This window comes from Tachysurus fulvidraco, chromosome 6 (genome assembly GCF_022655615.1).
Source record: "Tachysurus fulvidraco isolate hzauxx_2018 chromosome 6, HZAU_PFXX_2.0, whole genome shotgun sequence".
Taxonomy (NCBI): domain Eukaryota; kingdom Metazoa; phylum Chordata; class Actinopteri; order Siluriformes; family Bagridae; genus Tachysurus; species Tachysurus fulvidraco.
In genome coordinates this window covers 14,492,648-14,514,180 of record NC_062523.1, presented here as the reverse complement: position 1 = coordinate 14,514,180, position 21,533 = coordinate 14,492,648, and the positions used below count along the sequence as shown (strand labels likewise).

The 21,533-nt window shown below is 37.8% G+C and overlaps 2 protein-coding genes across 3 annotated transcripts in view; one reads left to right on the top strand and one right to left on the bottom strand.

The window, feature by feature from the left end:
• The window catches only part of agps (alkylglycerone phosphate synthase), a 34,860-nt gene extending 28,939 nt beyond the window's left edge, over window positions 1-5,921 (top strand). The window contains exon 20 of the mRNA XM_027164463.2: window positions 3,076-5,921. Within this exon, the coding sequence (XP_027020264.1) occupies window positions 3,076-3,197 (122 nt within the window). The 3' untranslated portion in view covers window positions 3,198-5,921. The remainder of the gene's footprint in view (window positions 1-3,075) is intronic.
• A 528-nt stretch (window positions 5,922-6,449) lies between these two features.
• Window positions 6,450-21,533, bottom strand: part of pde11a (phosphodiesterase 11a) — a 51,113-nt gene continuing 36,029 nt past the window's right edge. Inside the window, exons 14-20 of one of the 2 annotated variants that reach the window (XM_047815064.1) lie at window positions 20,456-20,546; window positions 18,683-18,783; window positions 17,387-17,464; window positions 17,204-17,267; window positions 17,020-17,094; window positions 14,616-14,699; window positions 6,450-8,878 (exon numbers count right to left, since the gene is read on the bottom strand). In XM_047815064.1, coding sequence (XP_047671020.1) covers window positions 8,702-8,878; window positions 14,616-14,699; window positions 17,020-17,094; window positions 17,204-17,267; window positions 17,387-17,464; window positions 18,683-18,783; window positions 20,456-20,546 — 670 coding nt within the window. In that variant the 3' untranslated portion in view covers window positions 6,450-8,701. Of the gene's footprint in view, window positions 8,879-14,615; window positions 14,700-17,019; window positions 17,095-17,203; window positions 17,268-17,386; window positions 17,465-18,664; window positions 18,784-20,455; window positions 20,547-21,533 lie in introns of those variants that run through there. The other variant, XR_007140839.1, reaches the window with a different exon arrangement.

The window sequence follows — 21,533 nt, the reverse complement described above, 5'->3', positions numbered from 1 at the left end:
AGGTCAGACCAATGAATACGAGACGCTCGTATTTGTAAACCGCATTCAATGCATTCGCACCCTGAGACACTCTCATCCTTACTCTCACACACACAGCCTGGCTTAGGAACATTAGGGATACAGTAAGTAGGTATCGTAGGTCACGTGACACGTTTTTTTCTCTTGTCACCCAGTTGTTGTTTTTTTATATACCTCCACTGACTTTGGTGGACCAACCTGATGTAGGGTGTAACATTCAAAAGTATTTTCCTTACTTTTTTTTTCTTTATTTTTCTAGACCCCTTACTATTTTGACGTTACATATGTTAACCAACTTCAACATAAATGAAATAAACACTACAAAAATGGTCAGAACATAAAAGAGAACATTTTAATTGTGATTATTAAATGGGAATGTCATTATGCACAGGAGCTCATATAATTAACAGAATCAATAAAATGTCTAGCAACTAATTAGACATTACTAATCACCAGATTTATTGGGAAAACAAAAGGCAATAAAATTAGCTAGTATAATGTTTCACACACAAATGAGCAAACATGCACAAAAAAGACAGACAGCGTGTTTGATGAAATGTCTACCGTCAGTTGATCATTTTTTTTCCACAAATGTATAAATGTAACGTAATTGTGTCATTGAGGAAATGTCAGTGTGCTTAGCCACAGATATACTCTGAGATTTTAGATGGAATGAAAAGAGTATGTTTTGATTGGATATTGCAGCAGCATACCTAACCACACTTCATAAAATATTTATTCTATTCAATCCTCGCGTGCAGTAGCATCTTTTGTCAGGTTTCTGCCTGCACCAATGTCCAAAATGGCACAACAGTCCCCATTTCCTACAATTTGCAAAGTACATTTCAGGAATTTTGAATTATGAGACTACATTATTTGTAATTAAACTAGCTTATTACAGTGCATTGTGGGATTTCCGGAGTGCAGAACATTATGCTTTTGAGGACTATATAATGAAAGGGGTGTGGATTCAGTGAATTGATTTTGTTTGGTAAAACTCCCGCTACAGCGATGCTGGTCTGTTATGGTTTAAATGGGGCCCTCAGACATTTAGTTTGATATTTTTTTTATTAACAAAAATTGAGATGAAATTTGAATCTACTAGAGAAATGTGCAAACACCACACATCAAATTTTTTTTTTTTTCATGCACACACTGAGTTTCAAGCTCTTACTGAGCATGTTGTGATTTTTCAGCCTGAGGGAATGCATTCTCTGTTCAGTGCCTCTGTTCAGTGCCTCTCTCTATCTCTGTCTCTCTCTCTGTCTCTCTCTCTGTGTGTGTGTGTGTGTGTCTCTCTTTCTCTCTGTGTCTCTCTCTTTCTCTCTGTGTCTCTCTCTTTCTCTCTGTCTCTCTCTCTCTCTCTCTCTCTCTCTCTCTCTCTCTCTCTCTCTCTCTCTCTCTCTCTCTCTCTCTCTCTCTCTCTCTCTGACTGTGCAGTTTTGTTTGTCCCAGCTGCGCGGTCATAGCTGTGTGAGATAGATAGTGACGAGAGAATGGGGAGAAATTGACATGATAGATGTGTAAATTATCTCTGTGATGGAGGCAATGATGCAGCCCCACCACCTTCTGTTTCTCCTTCTCTCCCTGAGGAATGCGGGATAGTGACGATAAGTGGAGAAAGGGGGGGGGGGGGGGGTCTGAGAGAGATGGACTGAGCAAGAGAGGAAGTAGTAGATAAACCAGGTTACTTTGTTTCTTGTTGGAAGCCCCTGATTGGTTGGCATGGACAGCAGGCTGTACTGTTGTGCAGGGCGCCTTTATTCATTTGCATGTGTATGAGAGTCTGGATCGTAGTGTCACCATTCACATTGTCCTCAACTGCTCCTCTTCCAAATATTAGCCTACTTCTAATCATGAAATCATGCTGTGTGTGTATGTGTGCGTGTGTGTGAGCAAACTGTAGCACTGGTGGGAAATGATAATATCACAAAGCACTTACACAGAATAATTAGTGTGGTCAGTTAGTACTGCTTTAATGCATGTTGTACATTGCTGAATGTGCAGCAGCTACGTTACACTCCTAAATTAATATAAACTGAAATGAAATAAAATACACTATAGATAATCAAGTTTTACTTCAGTGTGGAAAACCGCCACTGTTAGGTGAGCGTCTGTGGGTCGCTGTTGCAGGATGTTACACGATGTAAAACATTTGACGTATGTGTGTCCTCTGACATTTAGACCCAGAATAGCTGTATAATTTGTTAGTATGTTTTTAAATGAAAACATTTAAAACAAATCTATATAAATATATATTTGCATATGCTGTATATTTATATACTATACAAAATATGGCATATAATACAATATAATATTAATAAGGTCAGAATATAACTCAATTTCAAATGGAAATATGAATCTTTCTTTTTTTATAGTTGTATATCATAAAGTATTATTAATTGTAGTTTGTCTATCTTTAAGCCTCATACAGTGTTATATATTTCTATGCAATAATGTGATCCTGTTCATGAAGGATGAGGTGCAAGTTTGTTTGTTTTGTTCTGGGGTTAAAAACTGGATTAGGTCTAGGTTCTTGGAACACCGGGATCAGGGAGGAATCAGCATTGTTGTAGAGCCCTGCATGGGTCAGGATGTGTGCCAGATGACCTTCACAAAACAACTGTTGTCATTGCAGCAATGTGAAGAGAGAAAGTTCGGCAGAGAAGGACTTGTAGGGGAAAAAAGAAAAAATTATACTGATAAGAGGAATGAAAATGAGGGAGAAACTGACAGGCTTCACGGAAGCAGACCGACACGAGGAGACGTGGAGAAGAGAGAAATGGAGTGAGGGAGGTAGGCAGAGCGTAGCAAGCTCCCCTCCATAGGGAACACCGGCAGCTTAATGAGTTTGATAGTCTGCTGCTCTCCATAAATCACACCATGCAAAACATCTCCCAGTGTTTCAGGAGTGTTCCACCAGCGTTCCAGCCCCCCATAAACACATCCATCACCCCCTGCTTACTCTCTCACTCACACAAGATTGATGTGCTCACAACCGTCTGCCACATGCAGCCTGACTCTCTCTCTCTCTCTCTCTCTCTTTCTTTCTTTCAGTGGGCAAGCTGCGGAAGGAGTGGATGAGGGAGACTATCTCCAGCGTGGGTCTGGGCATGCTCAAGTCCGTAAAGGACTACGTGGACCCCAACAACATATTTGGCAGCAGAAACCTCCTGTAACACCACTTCCGTTTTTTTGTTTTTTTTTTCCCCCCCCCTTCGTTGCACATAACCCCATTGGAATTAAGGCATAATACGTGCTAATTTTTTTATGTATGCAAAACAAGCAGTGATTTGTGTTTTTGCTTAATCACTTTGGTTCAGCTTTTGATCGGTATCTAATTCTGTTTAAGTACCTTACAAACCTCGGCACAAGACTAAACACTTCCCACCCTCTCTGTCCCCTCCCACCGCCTCTCCCGCCCCTTCTTCACGTTTCATTTATACTGCTGTGAGAAAGGTGAAAGTTCAGACATGACGTCTGACGAATCCGATTATTTTATTGCATTTTTTTCCAGCTTCACAAATCCATCGACTGCCAATGAGAAGTTGCCTTTCACAGAAAGTTAGGTCAAGGAAATTGACTATGAAACACTGATTATATAAAAATGATGTTTGTTTACTCTCTTCCCATTTTTCATCTCTTGCTGATCTTGCCAACTTTGGCTTGATCTAACTTTTGATATATTAAATGAACGGATGTGTAGTTTGTGTGTGACAATACTTTAGACTTTGACTGCGTTGTGCTTTTAAAAGCAGTGTGCCTTCTCTTTCTGTCTGTGTGGGTGTTGGCCTTGCCTTCCTTTACCTCACTCCTTTTTTTTTTTTTTCTTTAAAAAAAAAAAATGAGTGACTCCATTTAAAGTCTGCTGTCTCTTCACACAGCTCCTTTGTATAACTGCAGTTCCATACATCTCGTCTTGCCTTTTCTAATGGTCTGTTCCAACTTTTTTGCCAGGGTCTTCGTGTGTACACTTGGATGTTTTATCTACAGTTCCTTCAGAAATTTTGAAATGTTTGTATGCGTGCCTGTTCAGTGTAAATTGTAGGATTCATGTCCGTTCGTAGGAGTTTCACTTTTCTCCTACATAACTTGCTCTAGCATGGTGACTGCATCAAAGCTCCTGATTCTTTCCTCTGTGCAGTAAATTTGATCATGGAGTCCTTTGAGAGAACAGTTTGCTTTGTTAGTGTATAATAATGAAGTTGTGAGACCCCTGTCCTCCTACCAAAGACATTCAGCCTTTCAATTCTTTGGCTATATGCATTCATGCACCTGTAAATTATGAATATATGTCCTATATCACATGCATATATTTGTTTATAAATGACCATCTAAGAGTCACCCTGACTATTTGTAATTTTTAAGTCTTGTTTGCAACACAACATATGCAAAAAAGTAAGAGATGATCTGTAAATATTAGGATTAGGGATTCAGGATTAGTACTAGTTTCATGTTTGTTCAAGCTCACAAAGAAGCCTGGCTATGGATGATAAGTAGATACTTGATTTTCAGCTCCTTTGTGAAAAGATGTCTGTCTGTTTGTCTGAAAGCATCAACACCTCCTAATGTCTGTAAGTTTTGTGTTCGTGTTACTTACGAATTACTTATGATTTGCCTTCTCAATCAAAAATTGATTTCTGCACTGATTTGGCTTTTGCTCTTTATATTCACACTCTTGAAGGAAAACTCCAAGCGTTTTTTCAGCATCATGTCTGTCCATTAAATGTCTGGCATATGTGCATTTACTACAAACAAGTATTTCAACACACTTGTATAGAGAACAGAATGAAAAGACTAATTTCTAAAACTCACTTTCTGAAGTCTAAGGGCAGGTGTTTAAATGATTGTCCAGCCATAAACTACAATCTGTGAATATAAAAGTCTTTAAAACAAAAAACAAAACAAAAAAAACCTGCTTCTCATAAACAAATAAACCTACCCTGATTTATAGGTGACGTTTAGTATTAAAATACTTGTGATTCAACATTTTAATTGTAAATAAATCAAATGCATTTTGTTTTATGTAGTGATGCACTCTTCCACTTGTTCCATGCCCAGAAGAGAATTTTCTGATACTTGATACTGATCCAATACTGTGTACACATACAGTGTTTAGTACCTGAACAGCAACAAATACTTCAGTGGATTCGATTTGATAAATGCCAACTCTGATACAATACTAAATCTGTATTAGGTCAATATCTGGACCAAAACTGCTCAGTATCAGTCCATCTCTGTACAATTTTTGCCCTTAGATGTCTAATATGAGTGAGATTTGAGTAATGAGGTCTTCAGGTCTGTTATCAATGCAGGGAAAAATTTCCAACTTGTCAGTGGTTGTCACATGTACATTCGAAATATGGAAGACTGAAAAATAAATGCTTGAGTATTCCTTTAAGCTGAAACCTAAGCCTTCCTAGTATATTGCTTTATGGTGCTAGAGTAAAATGCAAAGTTACTGATGTCAAATTCCTCATTTTAATTTTTGTATAATCTCTGCATTTCTACCATTCTGTTGGTCCAACCAACCCTCCTGTGATGATTTCTATGCATCATTTTCCCATATAGATGATAACGAAACTATTTTCAACAACCGAGTGCTTAGTCTGTCACACACTGCTTTGTGAATCATGTTTAATGGAAGCTGCTGTAAATACTTACTGAAACCAGTCTGGCTTCTCTCTGTGAAATATGGAATGAAGGAAATGTTGGGGCTTTTTTTTTGTCCCCCTGTGAACATTTTCTGAACATTCTTAGCAGCCTGTTCCTGCCATTTCACAACCTATAAATGTCAAGGATGCTCCTTTGGTCATTCTCTAGTTTCCTTGGTAACATGTTTAACCTTGGCATCCTTTTTGTCAGTGCTGTTTGTGCAATAAATTAGCATCTAAATTCTAAAACATGTTCTTTCATTATTTTGAGTTTTGCATGTTGCCAACATTATATACAGTAATATTTTGTCCTTGTTATATAAATGGGGAAGTGTAAAGTGTAACAGCTACATGAGTTTAAGAAGTGTTCAAGCACTTTGTCGTCCCTTTTGTATGTTGCATAATTTTAAAAAAATGTCACACGCGTGTTTAAGAAGGACTAGTTTATCTCCTCATTTGGAGATTTGTAACATGGCACTCTCTGGTCTGTCTTGCCCTGTAGTATTTAGATTATGAGGGTTTAAAACCCTTTTTGCATTACGGACCTTCTGAAATGTTTTAATGAAGGTTTATGCAACTGCATTTTTAAGTCATTTATTAAAGTCTACACATGTAACAAAGCATTTGGACATTTACAGTGCATCATCTTCATTTCCAAAAATCCTTTTCAAAAAGTCTCGTATATTCAGTACATGACTACTGGCCCTGTTCTGCTTTGTAGTAAAAGATTTTGTCCACATGGGGGCAGTAGAGTAGAGATTTTCACAAGACAAGATACACTGTTTAGTAGCAGCACGTTTATTTGAATCAAACAGTACACATTTCCAAATAACATGCTTTAAAGACACCTCAGTTTTTACTGTCCCTTAAAAAGAAACAAAAATGTGAATGTGATGATAATTTACTACTACTACTACTACTAATAATAATAATAATAATACCCCCCAAAACAGGCCATGTGAACAAAAGAAATAGAATTGCAGAATTTACACTAATTTCCCCACTATGGTGCAATAATATTATTCATGCACGCACATTAAAACGATGTAAATCTCAATGAAAGAGGTCATTAATTTGTCACTTCAGTCCCTAAATCTAGAGCAGTTATTTCCTCATGCAGTTAAATTTGTCCCATTGTCAGTTAGCATGTTATTTCTGTTGATTTCCCAAGAGCAGGAAGATCCATGCCACAAAGAGCACTGCAATGCCTCAGTCTACACTTTCACAATGCCACGACATGACTGTGACCAGATATCACAGGAAAGTAGCTACAGCATAAACATCTCAGAGCAGTTACATTCAGAAATGAGGAAATTAATGGTTGTAATTTTAAAAAATTTTGAAACATCAGTGTTTATGAATGTGTGACTGAAGGAGGCTCTTGTTCACTGGTGTTTCTATAGTGACATAAATCAGTCTTATGATTACTATGAATTCTTCTGTGCATATTCACATGTATAGTTTTGGAGTCATCCAGATGAATTGACTGTGAAAACCACAAACCAGTATAAAGTCATGTTAAGTCAGTCATGATCAGCTTGTTAGATGTCTGGCTGTGTTGTTGAATAACAGTCTGATAGGTGATTAAACACAGCTGCAGCTGATGTGGAATGACATTACCTGCACATCAGTATCAGTATCAATGTAACCTATGAGTGGATTATGACTGTGAGGACATATGGCAGCAGGCACAAAGGGCAACAGAGTTCATTAACTCAGCTATTGGATCTGTACTATTTTTTGGTTAGGCTGATCCATTATTTTGCTTGTGCTTACTTTTTCCCTTGCACTAAATTGTACTAGTAAGGGGTATTTTTCCTCATAGTGTTCCAGTCTTGCTTAGTCCTATAGAAGAGTCTGTAAAACTCTGTGATGTATCAGGATATCTGCCATAAGGAGTAAAAGCAGGTTTAAACTAAATCAACTTAATATTTATTATATGTCAGGATGTACTGAGTAATAAAACACAGTTAGCTCAAAGACAGTGTGGTTACTAATATGTGTTACTAATATTTAGAAAGGCACGTGTACTTCCTGTATTGGCTTCGGCTCATGAAAGTAATATGACTGCAATTCAGTCCACTACTTCAGAAGCCCAGTTCACAAAGTAATATGACTAATGCTTGGATCAGCTTTAATAAGCTAAATTGTGAATATAGATGAGTACGCTAATGTAAATGCTCTATGGTAATGCATGGACCTCTCACACCAAGCCTGAGTTAATTAATGGGACCAAAATAGGCGCAAGCAGCAACATCACGAATCCCGAGGGAGTTTTACGACATCGTACCGGCTGCACAACTCTTAATGATATAAAACATAGCCTCTAGATAATTATGAAGCTGGAAGGAGGCCGCATGCATCTTTCATGAAGGATTTTAACCAAGGCACAAATAGCAGCACTCTATTGTATCTGCATTGCAAGCATTGCCATGAGCCTTGAAGCTCAGCAAATCTCTGATCCAATAATAATTACATCAGGTGAAAAAAAGAGAGCCCAAACCCGCATCATATCTCAAGCTATATAACAATCCCATAAACAATAAACTCAAATTAACTATGTACAATACAAAATAGAGGATCCTGTACCCCTGAAAGATTTTCATTCAGTAGAATCAAAGCAACACTCAGTGGTTACACTATAATAATAAACCTGTATAAACAGTGGCAATGCTCAGCCCTAGCCATCTCAAACAACACAGCAGGCCAGTTAATACAATACAGCATTTATGTTAGTATTCTAGTTCTAGAGACACTGCCTCTTCCTGAGTCTAGAACTATTCTTCAGAGACTTCTCCAGGTGAGAAAAACATCAAGGCCAAACAGAAAAGTCACAGCTGCCTGGTACTCTCACACCCGGTGGTGAGAGTTTAGACATGCAGCCTGCAGGAGCACTGTGAGATCAGATCGCCATCATCGCTCCAGCAGCTGGAAGCTCGCAGCAGAGCCAAAACTCCCCACATGCACAGAACTGCGTTTGGGTTGCAGGTTAGAGGTCAGAGGTCATGATGTGGCATGGTGGGCAGGAGCTAACTCGCAGATTTGGGCACTTCATTGTCACTGATGTCACCATCACAGGTTGCACTGGGGAGATTGACAAGGTCTTGGCTGCGTTGTCGCTTCTGGTGCAGCTCATCCCACATGGCACGATTGGCCTGGATCATGTCAACCATCGGCTGCAGTTTAGGGTTCAGTTTCACAAAGGCCTGGGTAGAGGAAGACACACAATTCAAAGAGTAAGTGTTAAAAAGAGAAAATAACTGTGAATTGAAACAATGTAAGAAAATATGTTACAGTTCTTGACCTCAAGGTGGACCTAAAGGACCTCAAAGTTGATCTCAGTCAAAACGTTCCTGGAATGTTCATGGCATGGGTCTGAAGATACTTATTAAGCTTCATGATGATACTGTAAGTACAGTAGATACACTGCTGAGATACACCCTGACATCTTGTTTTGCCAGGAGAACAGATCTGATTATAAAAATTTGAGAAATTTTGCTCATGATGTGAGCCAAATTTTGTGATTATTGGACTAAATCTGTAAGATGAATAATGACAAAATCCTAGATGGTGGAAAATCTAATTAAACTGATGTCATTTTACATGAGTACAAAAGGTCTGACAATAAACTTTGAGCATTGTCAGCACTTGGCCAAAATCTAGTCATAATGTTGACCCTCTCCAATTGGTGTGCCTGATTTCACCTTTTTCCTCCCGGATGGTTCTATGTGCTATAGACAACGTAGCCAGTAAAATAGATAATATTGATAGATGGATAGATAGAGTGCTTATGCATCTTCTGTGCTTGGCCCCCTAAAAAATAATCAAATAGTTTTCTGCAAAATCGTAGCCTTTCTCAGACATATGGTATTGTTTAGTCACACTATCTAGTGTCACCCAAAAGAGGATTGAGTTCCCTTGTGTCATCCCATAGAGTTTTCAGAGCTGTAGAGCTGATTTGTGACAATATCTATACAGTAGACAATAGCTGACAAAAAGCTGAATAAGCTACGGCATTAAATGCATCAACATTTAAAGTGATTGAATATATTTGTAAAAACAAACAAGCAACTATATAGGAGCAACTGGGAACCAAAATTTCATTATCAAATTGAGCCTGAAACATAAAAAACAAAGAAAAATTTGTGCAGTAATTTAGGAGGCCAGACAATACTAAGGACATCGTATAATCTCCTGCAAGACACACTACAGTGTAATCCTTATGGTATTTTAAAAATGTTAGATCATTTTAAATCAAGTTTCCAAATATTATTTTATATTAAAGCAGTGATTATACTTGTATTTATTATAGATTATATCTATTTAATAAAACAGTATAGAAACATTGTGGTGCAATTTCGCTCTAATTCAGGATTAATGTCCTTCGATGACAGTTCGGTTGTATTAAACGTGAATCTTTTCGGGTTCTCACTGCACATTAGTTACAGTTTCATTTCATCTTCCCTGAATCCTGACACACATCACAACTTTCACACATTAATGTGATGAGACATGGACGCTTTCAATATGACTCTCGTGTAATGATGGAGCCAAAGAGTGCCATAGTGAGTAATGTTTGTACACCCTTAGAAGGGTTCATAGGGGTCTTTTGGGGGTTTTATTAGGGGGATTGTTAACCATCCACAGAACCCTTGAGAATCTGGAGCACAGAAATCAACAAAAAAAATTTTGTTTTATTGATTTATTGTAAGTAAACAGCAGATTTTTATTAGTCTCTATTCCAAGGGAGAGAACCTGAAACACCCACAATCTTGTATTTCCTAATGCACTGTCACTTTGTAGAAAGAATACTATATTATGTCACTGTTGAGGTAAAGCATATGAGGCAGTTTTATGACTAATCTCTCTTCCAGCTTGGCTCTGATCCACCAACAACCCCTCAGTAAACACCACTAGAAATTTATACAGAGGTTTGTTGGCAGCAATTCTTATATCTGTTATTCTCTGATCAGTGGCTAGGTTCCCAACCGTTGAGAACAGGAGGAGGCAAGGCACCAATATGTGCATGCTTTGTCTCTGCAATTGCAATTGCATTCAAACTTACTTCTTTTGACATGTAGTTTGGGTAAAGAATCCTTACTGAATCTAAAACTGAGAGTACATCATTTTTACATATATAACAACTATATATTATGACAATAAAAACAGAAAGCATCCAGTGAACAGCAGTTCCTTCATGAAATTGCCTTGACGATGGAGGTTAAAGGACATGGATAGACTGGTTCAAGCTGACAGAATAACTCAAATATCCACTCCTTACAAGTGGTGAGCAGAAAAGCACAATTCAGAATGCACTGTCAAACCTTGAGGCAGATGAAATACAACAGAAGATTCGGGTTCATCTCCTGACAGACTGGAACAGAAATCTAAGGCTACAGTGTGCACAGGATTTATGAGCTCTTGACCTGTAACTGCATGTCTTTATGCGCTGCGTTGCTGCCACTTGAACACATGATTGGATATTTGAATGAATGATATTTGCTGATTCATGGGTAAAGTGGTAGCCCAGTGATAAAGGCGTTGGACCACTGCTTGGAAGGTCATGAGTTTGAATCCCAGTGCCAAAAAGCTGCAACTGCTGGGCTCTTGAGCAAGGCCCTTAACCCTCAATTGTTCAGCTGTATCACTGAGATAAATGTCAGTTGCTCTTAATAAGGGAATGTTTTAACATTTATTACAAATATTAATTTGCTTTATAATTGGTTTTCAGTTCCAGAAAAGGTTCTGAAGGAGAGGCCCTGAGCTGTAGTGATCTAAGGGTTTCTCTACCGATGCTAGTTGACTAAGGATATAGACAAATGCATGTCACTCACTTATAGGGGATTTTCTATATGGGACTATGCCATGGCATTTGTAAGTTTCTAAGATTTTGGTTATACATTTAAAGCACTTCTCTTTTTCTGTCAGTTCATTTAGAAGAAAATTATGAAAGAGGAAAGTGGGTTGCATTTGACTTGTCTTTGTTTTTAACCACTTTGCTGATGACTTGAACTCTGAGTATTTATTGCCAGAAAGCACTTAGATGTCAAACTGAGGCAGGACCGGGGGTGGAGGGAGGTCAGCAGGTGGCAAACACTAATGTTTAATGGGGCAGGACGGCGGGCGCACAGACACACTGCAAGATTTCAGGAGCATCTCTACAGAACACAGTGTGCTAATGCAGCCCTAGGCAATCGCCCATGTTGCCTATTTCAGGGTCCACTAGTGCCTGCAGCTATGGCTGCTGTCAGGATTCTAACAGCGTTTCATCAGATTCCACAACAAAATAACAAAGAGAGAAAGGGAGAGATGAGATTGTCTTCTACTCATAGACTACAGCCCTATCACACTTTCACAAACAGGTTCACACTTTACTATACAGACTATTTTACTATTTATAGTTACAGTATATATACTGTTTAGGGGAGCAGTGTGGGAGACAGCAGACTGAATTCACACAAGAATCATTTTTATCCTCCTTCACATAAAGGATCAGGTAAACAATACTGAAAAAAATACAGAAAATTTAAATAAACCTCTTGTACCTCTTGACGTTATATATTTCAGGAATCCATCCTGACAAGTAAATCAAGTAAAGAAGACTTTTTGTCATTTTGACCATATATAGCTGAAGGATTACAAAGTGAAATGATGCGATGTTCCTCTAGGACCCTGGTGCTACATAAAGACACAGAGATGCATTAGACAACACAGGACAAAGGACATGTGTGCAAAGAGTGCAAGACAAAAGAAAGTGCAGGACAAGAGGCAGTGCAAACAGACAATACAATACACTACAAGACCTACATAAAATATCACAGACGAGTAAACGGTCTGTACACCATTTTGGATCTGGAGTTGCTCCCATCTCGGTTCGCTATGTTGAGCTGTTAAAAAGAACCGTAACACACTGTGGCACACTGGATTTATGGTGCACTTATTGGTAGTAATATAACTCTGAGCTAGCCACTCCTAAAACCTTACATATTCACAAACTCAAGGTCAGGGCAAATTATCATCTCTATCTACCGCCTGTTTTAAGAGAAAAACAAGGAAACCACAGAGGAAACCCATGTGATCACAGGGGCAAGAAGCACAGAGACTCTGCACAGGCAGAAACCCAATTTCATGATGGAACCAAGGACGCCAGACCTGCATGGCAACAAAACTACACATGCTGTGCCAGATAGATAGGTAGAGTCTCTGTGTTTTGTAGGAAAGCAAAGCAATATGAGAAGTCTTAATACTCAGTGAAATGAATCACGTGTAATCCAGTTCGATTAATTACATAAGCATCCTGATGAACTCAAAATGAAACCTGCTGTACACAATGCCAGTCATACTGATGTGAATAATAAACCTCATTACTGATATGTCATGTCTATAGGGAACGAAGGAACCTTCAGACACATTTAATAAATTTGTTTTATGAATAAACATTACATATTAATGCAAAGTATAGCTTGTGTGTGAATTCCTTTGGTATATAAGTATGATTTTGGTGCTATATTAAAATGTAAATTACCATAACCTATCATGTAAGTTTTATTACACTATTTAAATATCCCATTATCCCAATATGCTAATAACTAAGGCTTCCACAGCTTTAAAGTCTCTTCAGTATCATTACTAACTAAGCTTCTAATGTTGCTGACTAGAACAACCACAATTTTTTTTTCCTTCCAAAATTTTGTACCCGTTATAAAGCTAAACCTAATTCACACAGGTGGACCATTCATCTCTAAAAGATAAAGATCTGTTTTGTGTCTGTGGTTTGTTGTTGGCCTTCTCTCTTCTATTGTTTTTTCCTCCTTCTGCTCAACTGTCTGATGATTTATTAGGAACTGGGACCCACTGTATAAAAGAGAAATTCTTCTAATTTCCTGTGTTGTGTTTAACCTCCAGTGAGAAAAGGCACTTGTAATAAATGAACATTTGTGTCTGTATTAGAAATACCAAGATAAAACACTTTTACCATCCTGTATTAGTCACTTTATATTTTATCTAACTTGACATCGGACACGAGGTCTAAGAAATGCTTGTTACTTCATTTTCATGCAAAAGCTGTGTGACCATAAAATAATAATGTGAGTGGTTTATTGGAAGCTCTTATATCCAGTCCAGAAAAATTTTATACTGTCTTATAAGTTCTGCTATACCAGTATGTAAAATCCCATGTTACAAACCTTACATAGGATGTTGCCTATAAACAGATCTAAAGACAGATCTAAAGATATAAACACTTTAGCCTTGGTGTGATTGTTTTTTTGCAAAAGTGTTGTGTAGAGCTACTGTTAATGTTCACTCTCCATGTGGTAGTAGACAATTTCATGAATCTTTAAAATCCTTTTAAAAATTCAAATGCATTTTTATGAGGATTTCACAGCCTCTAGTCTCTACTGAATGAATCTGATAATAGAAATAGTTATGACAGTAAGAAAGGTGCAGAACACACTCTGTATCTAACAGGCGATCCTTAAGAGTGCAGTTACACTGTGCCTACAGTAGGTCACCAAAGTGTTTCTCTCCCCTAATGCAACATCTAATCATGTACCTACATGAACCAGGTGCTAATTTGAAGAGAACAGTCTTTATTTGAAAATGGTCTTGTGACTAAGATGACTGGCACTATGACTAAAATGAAACTGCAATAGAATATTTACAGACACATTATTCAGATATTAACCAGCACTATCTCTTTAATCTCATTATTCATGGTGACTTTATGAACCATTAATTCCTACATTCAACAAGAAACATGTCCATACTCACTGGTATAGGGTGTGTCTATGTATGTAGTCATGGACAAATGTAAGTTTTTTCCCTTCATAAAGCTTTGTCTGTTTGGCTGGATGCAAATCTGGACTTTGCTGAACTTTTGCTTGCCGAGGTGGATACGTAGCATGTGCATGTGTGTTCTGGTGCATTGTTGCCCATCATTACCTCATATAGTGGAGAACAGATACCATCAATCCATTCCAACTGTAAACTCGGCAACTCATCCTTTCGATTCCGATCAAAGATAGCCTAGAAAACAACCACACACAAAAATCTGTCAGACAAAAATTACCCTTTTACCTGCGTTACCTAGCACAGAGATCTGTATCTGTATGAATAGATAAAAATAGTGAACAAAAAGATCACCACAGAGACAGATAAGGTGCATAGCATGTATAGGAATATTCCTTTTGCTAGAAGTAGTAGTGTGTGTGTGTGTGTGTGTGTGTGTGTGTGTGTGTGTGTGTGTGTGTGTGTGTGTGTGTGTTTTTAACATGCAGTACCACTGAAACCAGACTGTGGTGGAGAGATAGTTCCCAGGCTATAGAACTGTGACTGAATATATAATGGCAAACACCCAAATGCTTGCTTCTAAACATTTTGAGTCGGTGGTAAACCTGAGGCTAGCAATACTTCAGAAGAGAAAGGCAATGTGTCTGGCCAGGATTACACACCAGGCCATAATTACTGTCATGGTACACAAAAGCACATAAGCATCAAAGCTCTGAAAAGCTACCTCTTTTACTAATGTGCCCCCCCCCCATACCCCCCCCCCCCCCAACCTCGTGATTTCCAATTATCTGGAACCATTTGGACAAGAAAAACGCTTTTGACTTTTTGTTTTGTTCATTTTGTGTAGGAGTGTGAGTGTGTCTGTGTGTTCGACCTTTGAATTTAACTGAAAGTAAATGGTCTTTAATATCTGATGCTCATACAGTAGATAGTAATTTTGGTTGATGTTAAAGAAGGTTAAAAAAAGATATTCAAAACAGAATGAATGAAAGAATGAATGAATGAATGAATGAATGGATGGATGGATGAATGGATGAATATATTTGAATTCATGTCAGAGCTTTATACTGGACTTCATAGGTTGTTAGGTTTTCTAAAACAATATAATTTTTTGTAATTGAAAAATAACAGTTCCCCGTAACATTAAAACCACTGTCAGGTAACTTACAGTACATCGATGTCTTAGAAACTCACTTAGCTCTCACACATGTGAACAGTCAAGTTCTCAAAGTTTTCAAAGAAAAATGGGCAAGTGTATAGATCTGAGTGACTAGGGTCTAATTGTTATGGCTAGACGACTGGGTCGGCATATCTCAAAAACAGCAGGTCTTGTGGGGTTTTCCCGGTCTGCAGTGGTTAATACTTACCAAAACTAAAGGTGGTCGAAGGAAGGACTGGTGAACTAGCCACAGGCTCATAAGTGCCCAAAATTTACAAATGCACTTCGGAAGCAAAGGCTAGCCTGTCTGATCCAATCTCTGTTACTGTAGCAACAGATTGCTGAAAACGTTAATGCTGACTGATAAAAAGAGGTCAGAACACACAGTGCATCACGACTTACTGTGGATGGGGCTGCATAACCACGAACACAAAGAATCACATATTGTTTTACATCATGTGGATGTCCGAATGCATGTGCATTACTTGGGGTTGAGATGGAACCAGGGAAGAAAGCAAGCCGTTGGAGGCGGTGTGATGCTTTGGGTAATGTTCTGCTGGAAAGCCTTGGGCATTCATGTGGATGTTACTTTGACAAAAAAAACACCTAGCTAAACAGTGCTGTAGACCAAGCTTCATGGCAACAGTATTCTCTATTAGCAGTGGAATCTTTCAAAACTGTAAAATATTGTTCAGAAATGGTTTGAGGAGCACGATAAAGAGTGTTGACTTGGCCTCAAAATTCCCAGATCTCAATTCAGTTGAGTAGCTGTAGGATGTGCTGGACAAACAGGGCCAAAAACAACAGAACACCATCAGAGGTCTTGTGGCGGGCCATGCCTTAGCAAGTCAGAGTTGTCTTTACGATACAAGGGGAACCGTCACAATATTAGGCAGGAGGATTTAATGTTCTGGCTGATTGGTGTAATTTGACTAGAACACTTTTATCTTTAATAGCATGCACAAATTCAGATTGTAATAATTATACACCTTGTAAATAATCCTTTTGAAATTTTTAGATGCTTTATACTGTACAACTCCACTTTGAGAAAATGTCTGTAAAAAGGGCATAAATGTAACTGAAACATAATTAAAAAATGTAATTATTATAATAAATGCATTATTAATTATAGGCACTTCTTTAAATAGTTATTTACTATAACTAAACAATTAAATGTTATTTAAATATGCTTCCAATTTTAGTTTTATTCTTTTAAAAATGTTAAGTCTATAACAGTATGTTAGTACTTGTAGTTATTGCTATCATGTAATCATTTTTTTATTATTTTGGTAATAAACAACACTTTTTCACTTTTTTCCCCATGAAATATAATTAATGTTTTGGATATATGCCTGTGGATGTACATGTGTGTGAGGCACAAACACAGATGAGACTTACAGAAGGTGTCAGCTTCAGTTCAGATCTCTCTCTGTCTCCCTGCTCAAAAAACTCACTGGTGACCAGCTCTGCTACCTTTACCAACACACAAACATTTGTATATACAGATATATAACCTGTAGGTTTGCACATATGTTGCCAACATTACAATACAAATGATGGCATGAATGAGTGAGAATCTTGCCTTGCGAGAGATTTCCCATGGTTTGGTCACAGCTCCCAAATCACATGAAGTCATTAACATCGATCTAAGATACAGAAGGAATCGTGTTATGCACAAGAAGCCGCACTGCTTTTTATTAATTGATAAGCATTGTTAAGCAATGACTGATACTGTGGTATAATCCAGGCATAATAAGTGACTGACCTGAACATATCTCTGTGTTCTTTAACATTCCAGTTATAATCCCCTTTATTCACCAGCTCAAAGAAACGGTTTCTGTTCCTGTGGAAAATGCATAATAATGATAGCACAATTCACCCTGTAGATCTCCAAAGTCATTATGTTTCATTTCCAACAGTGTCTTTAAACTTCTACTGTCTCTCTCTTTTTTTTGCTGACAAACTTGTCATTCATTCATTCATTCATTCATTCATTTTCTACCGCTTATCTGAACTTCTCGGGTCACGGGGAGCCTGTGCTCAGGCGTCATCGGACATCAAGGCAGGATACACCATGGACGAAGTGCCAACCCATTGCAGGGCACACACACGCTCATTCACTCACACACTACGGACAATTTTCCAGAGATGCCAATCAACCTACCATGCATGTCTTTGGACCGAGGGAGGAAACCGGAGAACCTGGAGGAAACCCCTGAGGCATAGGGAGAATATGCACACTCCACACACACAAGGCGGACGTGAGAAACGAACCCCGAACCCTGGAGGTGTGAGGCAAACGTGCTAACCACTAAGCCACCGTGCCCTCTCAAACTTGTCATATATTGCAAAAAAATATATAGAGTTATAAATTACTGCACCTTCTTTAATAACATTTAATGTAAGCTACTTTTATTCTCCATGATATTGTTTGCTTTAGAACAATGTATAATTTCTAGACAATTATAATAAAAAAATAAAAAATTACAATGTATAATAAAACAAAAGCTCTTCGAATACAAATAGTTTGGTGTGTTTCAGCCTCTCACCACACGGAGGCAGTAGAGGTTTAGAAAAATTAAGCCATTTGAGGCCATTCTAGTACAGTTCTATACAACATTTATTCAGATCCTTTGTTAAAGCTACTACCTTTAAACAGCTTACACATTGTACTGAAGCCATAAGAATGTTTTAAAGAATATTTTCCTTTCTTCTTGGCTTGATGTGACTTTTGTATTTAATTTATTTGTATTTTATTTATTTATTACTTTACGTTTGTTGGTTGAAAGCCCCATTCAGGAGGGTGGTTGGGTTGATGGTGTACTTAGTAGAGATTATAGGTGCTTTGTGGGGTGTTAAATGTGTACACTTGTACAATTGTATGTTTTTAATTTATTTGCAGTTCTGCTGTTTCTTATTTGTCATTGCTGTGAAAATCTGAATAAACAGATAATTAAAGGATCAGAACGACTTTGGAAATGTTGAGAATTGTACCATTTGCATTTACGTGTATGAAAGACTTTTAATAAAAGCAGAAACATACACAGACAGCAGCACTCACTCAAAGTACAGTGTGAGATCTGTAGCCAGGATGGACTGTTTCAGCAGCTGCATCAGGTCTCCATAATCCCGGGATGACAAATTGGAGAATATATTATGGCCCTGCAATGAAAAGCAAAAATGAGTGTCTTTGGAGCTGAATACATCGAAGCACATAAGATATAATCAGTATATTTATATTTTGTGACTTCTTAACTCTGTGTTTTAAATGGAACTGATTGCATCTGTGGTTTTTCTTGGATGCAGGCTCTTGCTAATCAGAAAAGTTTTAGTTGAATAATTTATTAAGCCTGTCAAGGAATCTATAGCATCTTGATAATAAATTACTATGGTAGTTAAAGCAAATGAGAACAACAGCAGTCACCTCATCTATTAATACATCTACACAAGCAGTCCCATGGAGAGCTTACACTTTTATCCAACCCCCAGTAATTTGTACTGTAGCTTTCAGCAGTGGGTGAATGTTAAAGCTATGTATTATGGATACCTAAGATGGTGGGATCTTCTCTTTCTGTGACTTCAGAGATATTGATGTCAGATGGTATATCTCTAAACACATCTCGATCACACGTATTGTAATTCATAACAATATAAGGGATCATATATCATATTAGGGTATAGCGGATAATGGAAACACAACACGTTTTTAACCCATTTTCTGCCAATTTGGCTACCCAGATCATATGACATCAACCAACTGGGTATGAAGACTTTTCAAGCTGTTGCTCATGCTATGTCACAGGCCAGTGTAACATAAAAAAAAACAAACCTTTCCACATTCATAAACACCTCTGACTGACTAGTGTGTCTTTAATCGACAGGCATGAGAATAACACCATTCCTCCCACCTAGAGAGCATGGCCAATTTTGCTCTGACATCTTTGGATGTCGTCTCAGTAGGATTTGAACTCATGATCTCTCAAACACTTTTCTGTTGTGCCACATGTGAGTCAGGAGCTCCTTTTTCAATACCAACTCATTTTTTGTCCTTTCAGTTCCCTTTACTGCTGACATCTGGTCTTTACTTACACACAAGTTCGCATTTTGTCCCAGATTTTGTCAATAGCATGTTTAATAATAGTAAAATTTAAAAACCTAATATTTCTCTGTCTGTATATTTATTTATATTAATAAAAGGAATCTGCGTAATGCCAAGTCTTCACATAATACCAAAGTGTAATGCTTTATTTCAAACTGGGCACACTGCTGGGTTGTCCTGTAGCACTAGAAATACTTACTCTACAGTAGGAGTCTAATCTGGCAGAGATAAAATTCCCATTTAGTCTACTGGCTTCCATTAAGGACGTGTCCTCCAGATTTTCAATCAGCAGGAACGGAGAATACTACTTTGTAATTCCTAGTTATTCTTGTTATTAGGTATCCAGTTTACCTTGCTTGCCTGAGGTGTTGCTAGACATTGTAATGTGAGAAGATAATGCTGTAAAAATGTCTAAAATATCCCCTCTGCTCTCTCTCTCTCTTTCTCTCACCTCAATTCTCCCTGTTGTAGCCTGCCTCTGATTACACACACACACACACACACCTGTCTCTCGTCATTAATTTTCTGTAATTACATTGATTGATTGCGTTCATTGGTTCTGTGTTACCCTTTTTATCTTTCCATGAACTCAAAGCGTGTTTGATAGACACCAGGGCCATGTTAGCTGTCAGTATGGTTATTAAAGTAAGTAACCTATGATCTTATTCTTTCTGTTGTTCTGTAATGATGGTGAATGTTTATAATGTGTTTGAGTGTGTGAGAAAGGGATCTTACTTCACTCTGCAGGATCATGACAGCATGGTTGAAGTGGTGATGCTCCATCGTAGCTGAGGTCCCATACAGGAGAGATAGAGCAGAACCTGTCCTGAGAGCAAAATGATGAGAATGTGATGAGAGAGAGACACATGATATCTTACTCACAACTCCGGAAAGGACATGCTTTATGCTCTGCCAAATAAAAGGTACTGTAATATAGATAGCAAGTGCATTGGCAGGTGAGTGAAAGATGGAATAGAAAGGTGAGTGTGCTTCCCTGACTTACTGTTTATTCATCACACTCTCTCTCTCAACACAAGTTTATATATTTACCAAATCTAGATCTCCCTGTCAAACATACAGCCCCAGTATTGCTGTGTGAGACTGCTTATCCAATCACAACCTTTATAATTTGTACTTGTAAATATATCAATTCAATCAAATGTAGTGCTTTTAACATTGAACTTTGCCACAAAGTGGCTTTACAGAAATATATTAATTCAGTGTATCAATTATACATTTAATATACTTATCCATAATAAGCAAACATGAAGTGACGGTGACAAAGAAAATCTGCCTTAGATGATACAAAGAAAAAACCTTGAGAGGAACCAGACCATAAAGGAAAACCATCCTCATCTGGCTGAAACCAGAGTGTGATCAGAAATCATTTCACTTCTAAAACTGTGTACAGTATGGTCAAAATGTGCAATTGTGTATCCAGGAAATTCATTCTAGTTTTAGGAAGTCTATTTTGTTGATGTTATCAAATGTTTTCTCATATCAAATATTTACTTAATAATAATTTGTTTATTGACACTATCCTTTAAAGATACAAATCCTTTTCAACTCTATGAATTAACTATAACATTTTGAGAAGGTCGAACAGGATGAATCCTAATTCCACTGTATACTGTACATGGATGACACACACAACAAGGTGTAGTCAGATATCATAAGTACTGTACTTTGATTTTGTGTTAGTTACAGCTATCAAGGATTGAGAGAAATTGACAAAAGGCCCTTATCAATCAGGTGGTTGGTTATAGCTGAACAGGCTGATGATAAATTCTGGTTATAGCCGATCAATACAGGT